The 16,089-nt window shown below is 40.7% G+C and overlaps 1 protein-coding gene across 1 annotated transcript; it reads right to left on the bottom strand.

The window, feature by feature from the left end:
• Positions 1-796: 796 nt before the first annotated feature.
• tbxtb (T-box transcription factor Tb) lies at positions 797-9,650 on the bottom strand (the record flags this gene model as incomplete). Its single annotated transcript, XM_084076906.1, has 8 exons — positions 9,613-9,650; positions 8,112-8,379; positions 6,993-7,127; positions 6,405-6,466; positions 6,216-6,277; positions 4,990-5,175; positions 1,943-2,078; positions 797-1,106 (listed from the first exon to the last, which is right to left on the bottom strand). The coding sequence occupies exons 1-8, from the start codon at positions 9,633-9,635 to the stop codon at positions 797-799; spliced, it is 1,182 nt and encodes a 393-aa protein (XP_083933032.1). The 5' UTR covers positions 9,636-9,650.
• Positions 9,651-16,089: the final 6,439 nt, after the last annotated feature.

The following is a 16,089-nucleotide window of genomic DNA, read 5'->3' as shown; positions in this document are numbered from 1 at the left end:
AGAAAGGGTTGTCTCTTCACACCTCAGCTGTACCAAGCAGACCACGGTGCGTCTCATGTAGCAATAAGAGGCAAAAAGGTACTGGAGCACACCGGCAGTCAAAGCATTTTTATTGCAGGTGCAGACGAACATTTAATTGTTACATCTTCATCAAAAAATTTCCTTTTTTACTTCTTATTTCATGCATCTCATCAGATCATATGGAGTTAGGGCTATGGTTGTGTATCATCTGCATTGCAAAGAAGAATACTGACTCTGTTTAAGTTTTAAATCATCTGTAGAAAATCTTTCTCAGTTTCACTGTGGTACAAAAAAAAAAAAACAATACTTATCTATTTACACTGTAAAGTTCATAATGATGTGTCACTGGAATTGCATTCATATTTACACTTACATTCTATGAACATACTGTATGTCAATTGTACACCTTTTTGCACACTGCTATGTCCTTCAGTTATGCTTAATATAAGCAGATACAGAAACTTGATTTTGGTTTTCAAAAATCAAAAGATATTATGTTGAAATCTTAATCAGACAGCGGTGCGGTTGAGTTGTTTTTCACTAGACATGAACGAATCATTTGAACGAATCATTTGAACGAATCATTTGAACGGATCATTTGAACGGATCATTTGAACGAATCATTTGAACGAATCATTGCCGTGAACGAAATTGTTCATTCACTGAAATTAACGTTTTGTTTTCCCACCACTAGAAACCAAAATGCAACAATGTCACACCTCTCTCTGAAAACCCACCACACACACACACACACACGAGCAGAGAGACGCCTCCATCAGAGAGAGGGAGGGGTGACCGGCGTCCAGGCCGACGCCAGGCGTCCGTGTGGAGAGGAGGAGGTGTCATACTGGGCGGTGTCATGATGCACCTCCGTGGCCGTGCTGCCGTCATACAGCGGGGACCCAGCGGAAGAGGAGGAGGAGAGGGGGGCCGCTGCTGGGTGAGAGAGACTGGAATAATGGCTGCTGGACCCCCGCAGGAACTGAGAGCTCAGGCTCCCACTCATCCCCCCGCCCCCGGCCTGATGAGACGCCGGGCTCAGAGACGGGTTATTACTGCTCACAGACCACAGGCTGGAGTACTGACTGTAAACACAATGGACAGACAGACAGAACATAAAGACCTTTCAGCAGTGGCGTGCACAGACATTTTGAGGGGCAGGTGCTCAAGTAAATTATACTTTTTTTTTACTTGGTCTGCTCTTTTTTCCCTCTACACCTATACCTCTTTGCCAAAAATAGCCGATCTACAAGCCCACGGTGGGCCCAACAAGCCCAACACGGCCCAACAAACCCACGGTGAGGCCTTTAGGAGGGCCATTCCAGCTAACCGCAAGTGGAGCTAATACCATTAGACGGCCCAATCTAGTGGTATCGACCCAAGGAACCATCACGCCAGAAGGAAATGTTTGGATCGGGGCGGTGCACCTGATCTGGCGCAGCGCTCAGGTCCTGGACCTGGTGAGACGAAGGAGGAGCCCGGCCAGGAGACAACCCACAGAGCCTAGTCCCTCCACGTGCCAGAGCCTCCCCGAGTCCCGGCAGAGTACTTCCGGAGAAGCGGACTGCCCTGTCTTGCCCTATAGGACTGACCGTGGGTAGCAACTGGGACGTAAGTCGGGGCTTGATCAACCCTGGCTGGGTCACCTGGGCGAGGGTGTATGTTGTATGTTGCGAGACCCGAAACACCCGATGACCCCAGGCTACAACACTGATGATACGTCCCAGTTGCATCCATGTGATGTTTTTCTTTATTTGGGAGTTACAGCAAAATTCGAAACGCATCATTTCATGCCACCTGAGGTTTTTTCATTTTTGCATTGCTATATCGGCGCCACAAGTGGGCACTAGTGGAGTGATTGTTCCATTGTTCGGGAGACACTGGAATACAGGAAGGGTATTTATAGGGATGTTCCACAAACCTGGAGTTGGAGTTAGAGGTGGCGGTGTGGGCCATGGTGGGCATCATGTTAGAATGAGATGACATCTGCAGGCTGGACCAGTTATCATGGCTGGAGAACATGGAGAGACAGGCTGAGGAGTTGTCCGAATAACCAGCTGTAATGTAAAGAAAAAAGAAACGCCATGGCTTAGGTAATGTGGAATGCCCTGACACCGTCCATTAAAAGAGGTGAATCACTGGTTTCTTAAAAAAAATATGTCTGAAAAAAAACATCTATCAGGAGACCACAAGGGGAGGTAAATGCAAATTCCCATAGAAAGGAGGTGTCATTCACGCGCATGTTATGATAATATGTCAACATGTGTAAATGCTACGAATAGATAGAGAATAATCTCTTTGATGATGGACAAACTGCACTCAGAACTCATCTGTTTTGCTATTTTAAGTTGAACAATTTAGTGATTCAATTCAATTCAATTCAATTCAATTCAAAATTGAATTGAATTGAATTGAATTGAATTGAATTGAATTGAACAATTTAGTGATGTGGCTTTTGTCAAGCTACACAGCCACATGGTGAAAGAAATATCTTAAAAAGCGACATCATTCTGAAGGTAGTGAAGCTATACCCACAAGCTACTGGGACATGTAGTTATCTGCTGACCAACAGTGGGATTTCTACTGTATATATTAACAACAAGAGTCACTGCTGGTTCCAATCAAGTTTTCAATTAATCTGAATATGATGACCATGTCCATGGCATAGTGAAGCCTGCTCTTTTCACTGCACGGTCTCGGGTACTGTGTACATGTATATTTCTCATAGTGAAGCCTGCTCTTTTCACTGCACTGTCTCGGGTACTGTACATGTATATTTCTCATGGTGAAGCCTGCTCTTTTCACTGCACTGTCTCGGGTACTGTACATGTATATTTCTCATGGTGAAGCCTGCTCTTTTCACTGCACTGTCTCAGGTACTGTACATGTATATTTCTCATGGTGAAGCCTGCTCTTTTCACTGCACTGTCTCAGGTACTGTCCACGTATATTTCTCAGACATGAACCTTATCTCACACAGCGATAATAAGTGAAGGTGTTGAGTGTAAATTGCTGCAGCCACATTCTCTGCTAATAGAAGAAGCCCATGCTGTTTACAGCTGTGGGAGCCACACTCACACACAAAGGCCAGAGGAATGCAAGACATTTCCCAGTCAGCCTCATTTGTTTGAGTTTCTAGTTAATGGCCAGGGAGGAAAGAGGTGTAATTCCTAGGGTGCATAAAGGTTACGGTAGAGCAGTATTTCCCAACCTGGGGTCTGGGGGGGGGGGGGGGGGGGGGGCAAAGATCACAGGGGGGCGGGGCTGAGGTAGTCTCGCGTAGCCAGACAACTATTCCACAATCTCCGAATGTTATATAGAGTCTGGAACTACACCTCCCGAAATCCGATACGAAATTATATTTTAAAATTCTTCTTTACATTTTATTTTTTAATTTCCATTTCTCCTAAGCAGCAAGCTGTATATACTTAGATGATTTTTTATTTATATTAGGATACATTTGCGCGACTTTAAAGACAAAACGGAAGTGGGGAGGAGGCTTCACTTCCGCTTTATATTTTAATCATGATCAGAGCTTCCGAGTCCCAGACTGTATGACCGGAAACGTTTGAAAATTGTGGGAGTCAACAGTCTGGCCACGAGAGACTAGGGCTGAGGCCTGGTCTGTGTGAAGGTAGTGTTGATTTCGTCGACTAAAACTATGACGAAAAATGTTCGTCGACTACCTTTTTTCATTGACGAAAACTAAACAAAAACTAAATAAAACTAAGCTAAGATGACTAAAACTAAGACTAAATATATTGACAATTTCGTCAACAAATAAAAACTAGACTAAAATGTTAGTGAGGGACTAGTGGAGAAGAGATCCAATAGAACTAAAAGTCAAATAATTTTATGTTTGGTTGCGCTCAGGTGTTGCGCTCTGAAAATAGCAGATCTACAAGCTCACAACGCGTTGTGTGCTTGTAGATCGGCTATTTTCGCATGCAACCAAGTGTAAGAGCAGCCATTACGACGCCATCAAGGCACCGGCAAAATACATTTTAGTCGACTAAATCAACTGTAGATTTAATCGACTATAATCTCATGATATTTAGTCGACTAAAACTAGACAAAAACTGAAACATTTCAGATGACTTAAAACTTCTATGATTAGTAGTTTTCGTTCCCTACCTATGTTGAATACACTTATTGTAAGTCGCTTTGGATAAAAGCGTCTGCTAAATGACTGTAATGTAATGTAATGACTAAAATATGACTAAAACTAAATGGAATTTTATTCAAAAGACTATGACTAAAACTAAATCAAAATTAGCTGTCAAAATCAACACTGGTGTGAAGGTAGTGCAAACTTTTAAACATGAATTTATCTACTTGTGTGGTGGTCTCAGCTTTTGTCAGTTGTAATGGGGGGGGGGGACACTCACTGGGGGTATCAGTCAATTAGGAATCAAATGGACCCTTAACCCCCGGGGGTGTTTGTTTGCGCACTCTTTAGTTAAATTGACACTGAGGATTCTACAATGTAGGGTCCTAAAGATAATAAATAGCATCACATGGGGGGTCCTGCCGTGGGTCGGTACATATCAAACTTGGGGGGCCTCGAAAGCAGTGGTTCTCAACCTGTGGGTTGGGACTCCCAGGGGGGTCCCCACATGATTTTGGGGGGGGGGTCCCCAGATGACAGTCAAGTGACAATTTCAGTAACCTTTTTAATACTAAGAAAAGTGGTCAAACACTGGCCAAATTGTGAAATAATATGAGAAGCAACATTTTTGAAAATAGCCGATTTACAAGCTCACAACGCCTCGCGTTGCGAGGCGTTGTGCGCTTGTAGATCTGCTATTTTCACAATATTTATCTGTGGAACCGAGTCAAACAAACACAAAATCCTACAATTCCAAGTGCTTGTCAGGGTGGGGGGTCCCCAGTTCAAATATTATTATTTTGGGGGGGTTTTACGGGCCTGAAAAAGTTGTGGCCCACTGCGTTAAGAGGTACACTCACTGGGAGAGCTGGTCCGGTGGGGGTACGGGCTGGCGTATGGTGCAGGCCGGTGGTTCCTCAGGGTGGAATAACGTTCACAGCCGTGGGACGATGAGGAGAGGGACAGAGGACCACCGTACTGGCTGTGAGGGTTTGCAGAGGGAGGGCAGATGGGACCTGAGCCTGCGGGGAGAAACCAGCCACTCACTGGCTCCACCAGAGAGATGAGAGGAAACATGGTCAGCAGTGTCGATTTCGTCGACTAAAACTATGACGAAAAATGACCGTCGACTGCCTTTTTTCACTGGCGAAAACTAGATAAAAACTAAGCTATGATGACTAAAACTATGACTAAATATATTGACAATGTCGTCAACAAATAAAAACTAGACTAAAATGTTAGTGAGGGACGAGTGGAGAAGAGATCCAGTAGAACTAAAAGACAAGTCATTTTATGTTTGGTTGTGCTCGGGTGTTGCGCTCTGAAAATAGCAGATCTACAAGCTCACAACGCGTCGCGCTGCGGCGCGTTGTGAGCTTGTAGATCGGCTATTTTCAGCACACAACCATGTGTAAAATCAGCCATTGCGACATCGCTAAACTACATCAACTGTAGATTTAGTCGACTATAATCTTTATATTTAGTCAGCTAAAACTAGACAAAAACTGAAACATTTCAGATGACTAAAATATGACTAAAACTAAATGGAATTGTATTCAAAAGACTATGACTAAAACTAAATCAAAGGGCAGATCAACAATCAATCAACACTGGTCACTGGTTGGTGGACAAAGTACTCAACCCCAGCACTTGAGTAAAAAAATATAGATACTTCTGGTCAAATATTACTCAAGTGAAAGTTGCGTGGTACTGGAGTATGTGCTGTTAAAAATCCTTAAGTATTCAAAAGTACATGCTTTTAAAAAAGACTTGGGTAAACAATTCATACATTTTCCCAAAAAATAAATAAATAATGAAAGTATGCGATGCGTTGTGTGCTTGTAGATATGCCATTTTCACTATATTGAAATAGGGCTTCATATAATGTACTTTTTCCCTTCCTAGAAATAGTGTCAAAAGTACAATATTTGTCTTGGAAATACTGATTGAAAGTCAACTATCCAGAAATACAAATACTCAAGTAACTCTGCTTCGTTCCTTACTTTCTACCACTGAAGAAGATGACATCATTTTAGTTTTTTTTTTTAAAGCAGTGAATGAAAACATGGCTCATCAATGCACTCACATTGCGAGTACGATGACTGTTGACTTTCATTGGAATCATCCATCATATCTTTGTGATCACTTCTGCTGTGTGAAGAAAGAGAAATCATTTTGCAGCATAAGCATTTGGCAGACTGAACCATCTCAGAGCAAATAAAAATATATTCTTATGAAACAAAGTGGTGAAAGGTCAAAAATCTAGCAGCCTTACCTCTCTTTAGCATCAAGGAAGGCCTTTGCAAATGGGTTATATTTGATTTTAAGAGCAGTTATCTAAAATCAAAGAAAGAAAACAACGTCATTATAATTATTATACATTGGTGTGTATAATGCCAAATGCTATGCGTGAATTGCGCACCTGAGGCCGATTCTACAAATGTCTTTTCTGAAATAAACGGTGCATTTATATAGCATTTGTATGTTTCTATCAGTGGTGCTCAAACTTTTTCATGTCAAGGACCACAAAATTATATGCATTTGGCCACGGACCCCCATCTCAAAATATTTTGTTCCAGGGACCCCCAGAAGCAAAGATTTGAGTTCAAAATGTTTGCTTTGAAAAAATATATATATATATTTTTATAAAATATATAAATATGTGTTTTTTTTTTTATAGCAGATCCACAAGCTCATAGATCTGAGCTCATGAGCTTGTAGATCTGCTATTTTTGAATAGCCAAAGTATAAAATAATGGTTAAAGTGGTTAAAATCGAAAAAGACACAAATGCTTTCCCGGTTTTAATGGGTCAATACACTGTCACGTTACACCCAGTGGCTGATAATGAATGTTGGATATACCTCCTCGTTCTGGTACGCTGTTACAGCAATAAACTGTGTCTCTGGGAAGGAGTGGCTGGTTATCATTCTCCGCGGACCCCCGACGCGCACAATATGGATACGAGGCTCGTATTTGTGCAAAGAGTTTAACATGATCTGAAATGAAAACCAATAGACTGTCAGTTAGAAAAAGATCAGTTCTCTATATACTTTATATGCAGTCTGTAGTTCCTCTGTTTTAATGTATCCATTTGTATCTCTCAAGAGTTAAATTAACACAGGTGATTGGAAAGTTGCCGATCTACAAGCTCGTAGATCGGCTATTTTCAAATGGCCCAAATATACTGTATAGGGCTGAAGTGGGTACTGTATGTTTTGTAATAATAATCAAAATCTACAAAGCAACTAAAGTTATCAAATAATTGTAGTGGGGTAAAAGTACAATATCGTCACCTTGCTCAACTAATGGCCTACGTCATTTTTTAAAGTTTTTAAGGAAAAATACAAAACTGATCCAAAACAAAACTATATGATATTTCTTAATCATTTCACCCAAAACGTTTCTAAAAAATTATGGCTATTAAAATAAAAATAGCACTGTCTGTCAGTTATGTAACATAAGAGATTTAAATAGGTTTAGGCCTAAATAGGATTAAATCTGATTTAGGCCAAAAAAAAGAAAATCCCCAAAATGGCCTAAATCATTAAATAATTTGGCCTAAGTCACAAAACCATGTGACTTAGGCCAAAAAAATGCCTATTTGGGCCTAAGTCACACTAGGGAGTTAGGTCATTATACTAAAAGGGGAGTGAACAGCATGATCCTTTTCAATTAGGAGATGGGCGATTTTACCAGGGGTGGCCAGTGTCATGAGGAGCTGACTTAGGCAAAAATATCATTTTCCTCAAAAAATGACTTAGGCCACTAGTTTAGCAAGGTGACGTTATTTGACTCTGAGATGTAGTGGAGTAGAAGTAAAAGTATAACAAATTGGAAATACTCCAGTAAAGTAAAAGTACCTCAAAATTGTACTTAAGTACAGTACTATATTTATAAAAAAATATATTTAGTTACTTTACACCACTGGTTCCAAGAGACACTGATGTTTTTAAAATGTTTTAAATTCAAATCTTTCTCACCTGACCTCCTCCGTTGAGTTTATTGGTGAGTTTGACCTTGCTGAAGGACACGGGGGCTTTCATCCAGTGCGCTCCGAAGTTAGGAGAGTCTGGGTGTATGTAGACACAGCTAGGGGTCTGGGGCTCCGGCTTCCCCCCGGGGACCCACTCACCGTTCACATACTTCCACCGGTGGTTGACGTCCGCAGACACCAGGTCCAACAGGACAGAGTACATGGCGTTGGGGTCCAGGCCAGATATGTTCACTTTCAGCACGGGAAACATGCGCCTTTTGGTGGGGAAGAAATATTTATTTTAAATTAAATTAGATGTTAGATAATGTGGTTTGATGATGGTCTATTGCAGTGGTTTTCAACCTTTTTCATGCCATGGACCCCTAAATTGATATAAATTTGGCTGCGGACCCCATCTGAAAACAAAGGTTGTGCCAGGGACCCACAGAAGCAAAGATTTGAGTTAAAAATGTTCGCTTTAAAAATATATATATATTCAAGGCTATAAACACGTTTTCAAGATTTTTCAAAAATAGCAGATCTACAAAGTGCCGCGCTATGAGCTTGCAGATCTGCTATTTTTGAATAGCCAAAGATAAGTGGTTAAAATGATTGTGACGCTATGTTAACGAGATTTTGCTGGGGACCCCCCCTGGTACCCTGCAAGGACCACTGGTGGTCCCCGGACCACTGGTTGAGAACCACTGGTCTATTGCATGGTCATCTATGACTATAGTGTCTCGGGCCATTAAAAGTTCTATAGTCAGGTGACTTAAGATCAGTGGTGTAAAGAAACTAAGTACATGTACTCAAGTACAGTACTTAAGTACAATTTTGAGGTATTTTTTTTTACTTTACTGGAGTATTTCCAATTGTCCATACTTTTACTTCAACTCCACTACATCTCAGAGGCAAATATTATACTTTTACTCCACTACCTTTTTCCGCACATAGTATTCAAACAGTAAAGGTATTTCTAAATGCTCTCAGATGTATAACATTATAGCGGTAAAGAAAATCTAAGTTACGGGTTGAAAACAAGCGTTTAAATCGACTTTTTAGTCAGCTTGTGCCATGTTTTCACAAATGCATCTTAAAGGGAGCAGTACAGCGCATCCGGACGGGGGTTGACTGGCCACAGGCTGACTAAATAAGTTATTTAAACGCTCGTTTTAACCCGTCGCTTAGATTTTCTTGACCGCTAAAATGTAAAACATCTGAGAGCAGGGTTGACGATCTTTACCTTTTGGATACAATGTGCGTAAAAGGGTAAAAATCAACAATATTTGCCAAAATTCACCGGTGTCGTCATCTGCTGGCACCCGACGCTATGGAACCTCATCTCAGAGCTATATAGAGGAGGAAGAGGTTCCGATTGGAGCTAGTAATATAGGCCTAAATATAATACGAGTGACAAACAAACAGTGGGATTTTTCTTGACTTCTACAAGACAATGATCACAGTTAAACATATAAATACAATACAGAGAGGTTTATATAAACAATTACCTGCCGTTCTTAGTAACTATCATTTCATTAGTGAGCTCCTTGAATTTCTGCCACAGATCGTGTTCATCCAGGGACACTGAGAGCTCTCTCTCCGTGGGGTCGCCCTTCTCGCTGCCGGCCTGCAGGCCCCTCTCCACGGCGCTGAGGAGGTGGTCCACCCGGTCCCTGGAGGTCTTCCCTGGACATCCGCTGGCACCTGCGGCTATATGTAGGCCTGTCACAATTATTACATGATCGTCTAATAGCAATTATTTGAGATAATCGCCATATGTATTTTTTGCATAATGGTCATAATGGTTTCCATGTTGAAAGTTTTTCAAATATAAAAAAGGCAGACATAGCTAAACATACAAATAGCAGAAAATAGCAGATATGCAAGCTTACAACATGCAAAAATAGCAGATATACAAAGCTTACAACAAGTAAAAATAGCAGAAATAGCAGATCTACAAGTTTACAACATGTAGAAATAGCAGATGGATCTACAAGCTTACAATGCATAACCTCCAGCTATTTTTGCTATTTTTTACATGTATAAAATTATTAAATATGTCAATCATTTATTTGTAGGCCTACATTTAAGTTATTTGTCATATCTGCCCTGTGCAATTTTTGAATAGAAAGCCCAAAAAGGCAAACAGAAATTTAATTTGTATTCATATGTTCCAATGTTCAATGGCCAAACACACAATTAAATCGTTGATCGCAATTATTTGAGTGACAATTAATCGTCAACTTAAATGTGTAATCATAACAGTCCTACCTGTGGCCATCCTGTCCAACAGCTCCAGGACTTTATATAGTAGTGATCACAGGCCTTGTCAGAAAGTCAATCTGCCTCCAAATGCCTCTAATAATGTCCAAATGTAGTTGTGTAGATCTGCTATAATAATGTCCAAATGTAGTTGTGTAGATCTGACAGAACAATGACATACTGAGACAAGTGGGATTCGTCTCCAAATATATAGCAGCAGTTAATAGTGTTGCCAGGTTTTGCGAAAGGAATAAGCAACCAGGTCTAGCAAAACAAGCCCAGAAGAAGCAACGTCGGTCACATGATGAGCACTTTAACCATTATGCATCGGCTATTTGAAAATAGCAGATCTACAAGCTCACAACGCCTCGTGATTCGTTGTGAGCTTGTAGATCTGCTATTTCCAAAGGATTTGTGTACATTTTATATGCTCTAGAAAACTTGTGAAAGGGACCTTTAATAATGAGTACCTTTACTTTTGGTACTTTACCATTGTACTTTTACTCAAGTAGCCTACATTTTTAATCCGGACTTTTATTTGTAACAGAGTATTTCTATATTGCAGTATTGATACTTTTACTTAAAGTTTAAAGATCTGCTATTTTCAAAAACTCTTGAAATAAAAATGTGTAATATTTGGAACATTCTAACAACACAAATGTATGCTCCCTGGCAAAAAAACATGTATGAAAATATTTGAGAACCACTGGTTTCAAAAATCGATTAAATTAAATGTGGAAGCAAGCCTAAATAAGCAAGTACACGTTAAAGACAAGACCAAAAAACTAACTACCAATTTGTACAAGCAACTTTACAGGAAAGAAGCCGACATGGCAACCCTGTCCCAAGACAGGACAGGGACCTGCAGAGAGATGGTTGGCTGATCTCACCTTTGATGTTTGAGAACTTGTCATCCATTGGTTAAAGGCGGCCATAACACTTGGGCCCCGTAGGCAGTGGTGGAAAGTAACTAAGTACATTTACTCAAGTACTGTAGTTACTTCTGTACAGTTTTGAGGTATTTTTTACTTTACTGGAGTATTTCCAATGTTCTGAACTTTTACTTCTACTTTTGACTCCACTACAATTATTTGAAAACTTTAGTTATAGTACTAGTTACTTTGTAGATTTTATAATTTTTTACAAAACATGCATTAACCACTTTATCCCTATACTGTAGATACTTCGGCTATTTGAAAAAATGGGACATTCTGCATAGAATTCTTTTTACTTTTGGTACTTTGAGTATATTTTGATGCCAAAACTTCACTCAAGTGAATTTTGAACAACAGACTTTTACTTGTAACATTTTTACAATATTGTATTGATACAGAATCAATTACAGTTAAAATATTATAACACAATATTAAGGCTTCTATTGATAGTGTTGCTGCTAGTGTCTGACATAGATTTGACTCTATCACGTAGCCTACTGTAAAAAACTAAATAATAATAATTTGAAAATAATGTATGTTTGCCTTTGACATAAAATGTGTTGATCTCTGAATAAATGTAGAGTGAATATATATAATTCACAATTTTTAAATTGCACACAGCAGTCAGTTCCAAAGGACAGGCTGCATGTAGAATCATCCTGTATCATCTGTATAGTTGCTCCACATCTTGACTCCATGGTCAATTATCTAAAAGAAAACCAAAGATGACATTGATATCATTCTCTGACAAGCTGGGACCACTTCAGCCCTATACATTTTGGCCATTTGAAAATAGTCGATCTACAAGCTCACAATGCGTCGCGACGTGACACATTGTGAGCTTGTAGATCTGCTATTTTCTAAAGACTTTTATAAAATGTATACATTTGAAAACTTGTGAAATGGCACATTCTGCACAAACTGTGATGCAGTGTGGTAAATGTCTTACCTGCACAGGCCTTTGTTGACATACATCCTCCATGGACAAGGGCTCAGTTTTGCCGCCAGGCACGATATGCCGAAAGGCAGTCTCGTGGCTGTGCACGCACGCACGCACGCACCCACACACACAAATAAATACTATTTTTCTAATAAAGGCACATTTACATCAAAGTTCTCTGTGTTGAGAGAGTAAAAATGTATAAATCCCATTTTGACACAGTCTCAGATATCATTTAAACCCTTTAGGCTACTCTCTATTGAGTTGCTCAGGGTCCCCCACAGGTCTATCCTTGACCCCCTCATTTCTTCCCTCCTCCACACCAAATCTCTTTGCTGAAAATATTTGATCTACAAGTTCACAATGGGTTGCGTTGCAACACGTTGTGAGCTTGTTGTGAACTTGCAACTCGCGTTCTGAGTCTGTGAGAGTGCAGAAGAGTTATGGGGTCTTTGAAATTAAAACGTTTGAGAACCATTGGGTTGTGGTGTACCTTGGACAGGTAATTTTGTTCAGGTCTTGGGGTGAGTCAGATGGGTGATTGGTGGTGGTGGTGATCCTCCTTGACGACGTCAGAGCAGGCAGAAGAGGCCCAGCGCTTTGACTCATCATGTCATCTTTTTTGGAGTCAATGCTTAGAAACACAAGTGACATCTATGGGGAACAAACAGGACATTTTCTGGTGAATGATAAATCACAGAGAATTATGTCTCTAGAACAGTGTCTCTCAAAGTGGGTGCTGTGACGTAAGTCCAGGGGTGCCGTGGAATACTTTGATAATATTTGGAATTCATCAATATCACTTCAGTTTAACCAGCTATACCGTAAAACGGGCCTGAGTTGCACAGTACTTAGTGCATTGTTTTTCTATCTACACCTAATGTCTAGAAAAAATAGCAGATGTTAAGTATAAAGTTATCTTCAATCTGTCCTATAATGGAAACAGATATTCTCTCAAGTTTTCCTCGTGACATACCGTGGGGGAAGATTTACATATTTACGTACTGTAATGTGACATGAATGAAAGGTTCTATAAAGTAACAATGTAATGCAGGGGTGCCATGGATGGAAAACGTTATTTACAAGGGTGCCCTGAGCCAAAAATGTTTGAGAACCACTGCTCTAGAACATAGGCGATGCAGCAGTTTTCACTTACATAATATTGTAAGGTCATATTCACAAATAATACTTTGTTTGGATATACTGGGGATTTTATGGTCAGTGTGCAAATCATGCCATGTTGCCATGGTGACCTCTGAAAAACAAAATGTGGAAGACATCAGCGTCTTGTATGACAGCTATGTGTGAGCTTCCTCCATGGAGGACTCAGGTGTTGTGTTGTGGTTGTAGTGTTCGTTACTAACCAGATCTTGGATGCTTGGCTCCTCCTGCCAGTACAGTGAGAGCCTCTCTCTGTCCAGAAGTCTGGACCACCGGTTCACAGCAAGCAGAGAAAAACAAACTCTCCGGTCAGTTTGAGGAGCTCCTAGCTGCTTCTGATTCTGTCTTATGTGTCTTTTTTCATCATTAACTCATTCAATCCAGGGACGCATCTCTGTCATTTTATATTTATTTGGCTCTACAAAAATAGCAGATAAACAAGTTCATACAAGTGCTTGAGTTCTCTCTCCTGATTGGATACAATTGGTATCCTGACCTGAAAATAAATGTTCTGTTTACTAAACAGCTGAGAGAGACAGGGAGACCCAGCTGTTATTGAACACTCTAGCAACGATTATTATCCGAAAATAGAGCTATTTAACACTTGTTAAAAAAATAAGATATATACGTATACTGTATATAATTCAAATGTAATCACAAATAAGAACCTCTTGTTGCCTGGAAATGTCTGAATGTATTTTTGCATCTCACTTCATTGCCCTTGGCTTTGCCCCTACCTATTAGCTGAAATACAAACCTTTTGGAAAAAGCCATATTGGCAAAGGATCTATCACGCATTTGCCGCAGACGTCTCAGGTTGATTTCCGCTTTGGTGTTCTTCTCAGGAATCTCAGCAGGAATAACCTGGTTTGACATAAGAAGGGGGGAAAAGCATTTCCTTCTCTTGTGCTGCTGCTACACACTGACTGTGAACTCTGTCTGACACACAGAGATAAGGAATTTGCATACCTGTGGCATTTTCCTCTGTAAGCTCCTCAGAAATCTGGGTTGTAGGGTCACAAATGTAGGGAGCTTCATCTGTGGGTGACACATAGTATTTTTTTACTCTATTTGTTTACTTATTCATAAGTCATTTTATAATGGAAAATAAAATGAAAACTTTTTGTTTATTAATATTGCTACCGTCGGGCAGATACAATTTACAGTAACCATGGTGACAGAGTGAGAGGTGTTAAGGTGAGTGTGGTTTCCCACAGTCCCCAGTGTCTCAGTTGACACCCGTCTCTCCTCCTCTAACACCCCGCTCTGCCAGAACTGTCACCCTGCCATGCGACACTTCCTGTCCTGGTGCATCCTGGGACTGCAGCATTGTGCATGATTTGATGCTCATTGATCTCTATTCTACTGTATGTCAGTGGTTCCCAAACAGTGGGGGTCAGGACACATTTTTGGGCTGCAATGGGTCGTGAGTAAAAACCTATTATATTTTGGGCGTTTCCTACAATAGAAAATATATAAAGAGCAGAAGATTTCAAAAGAATTTCAGGAAAAAAAGAAGACATTTTTTTTAAGAGATGTGACTATTGTGAAAGATGTGAAATTGACACTTAGTAGCCCGCGGACCCCCATTTGTAAAGATAAGCCAGGGACCCCCATAAGAGAAGATTTGTACGGCTCTAGCAGTGATTCTCAATCATTGTAATTTAAGGACCCCCCCCCCCAGTTTGACGTGCATTAGGCTACAGACCTCTATTTAATGGCATTTCTATCTCTGGGACCCCAATTCATATTGTAAAATCAATGTTAATTTAACTCTGAGAGGGTACGAATGGGGTCCATTTGTACACTCTCAGAGTTACAGACCCATAAGGGTCCATTTGGTTCCTATAAATCATTTAGCTGGGGACCCCCTGGTATCCCCTCAAGTACCCCTGGGGGTCCCCGGACCCCACTTTGAGAACCAATGGCTTAAGTGATTCATTCATATTGGATTTATTTTTTAATACGTTTCATGGGTCTCGGGAGACACTATAATATGTATCTTTTGGGTGTCTGTTACGGCCTCCAAGTATCATCATACAACTGTTTGATTATTATAAGTTCCCAAACACATAACACCCCTGCAAATGCACCCTCCCTCCCCGTAGCGATGGAGAGAGAGAGAGCACATGGCATACCATCTCAGTATAGCACTAGTAACGGTGCATCCGACGGTGTTCTTCTCCCTCTCTGGGAGGAGTTGTCAGCATGGGGGGCTTCTGGGGTGACTAATGCCCCCCAGCTTCTGGCGGGACTCTGGCTCTGGCCAGTCTGGTCTTCCCACTGTTTGCCTTCCCCTGCTCTCCCTCCAGCTAGCCTCAGCTTCTGTTTGCCCAGGCTCATTTCAACACAGAGGTGTGAGAAAAAGGTCCTGCATGCTTGTCCCTATTTAACCAGCTCAGCATCTTTCAGTGTTATTCCACCAGAAACCAAAATAGTCTTTCTTGAGCTATAGGCTAAAGCTAGACTAGTACACTTCATCATCTGTTGTCCTGTTGCTAAATGTAGTTTTTCTGTTTCTGGAAAGTGCCACGATGGCCCCCAGTTCAGGTGTCCTTTTGCCCCATTATCCCTATGAATCTGTATGACACTACACACAGTCCTAATTTGAACCATAGACTGTATAAAAGAGATGAACAAAGCCAGACCGCTGGTTTCTATACAGACCGAAAATGAAGCCGATTGTT

Source organism: Gymnoscopelus microlampas, assembly GCF_963454915.1.
Source record: "Gymnoscopelus microlampas genome assembly, chromosome: 13".
Lineage (NCBI taxonomy): Eukaryota > Metazoa > Chordata > Actinopteri > Myctophiformes > Myctophidae > Gymnoscopelus > Gymnoscopelus microlampas.
This window is presented reverse-complemented; position numbering and strand designations above follow the sequence as displayed.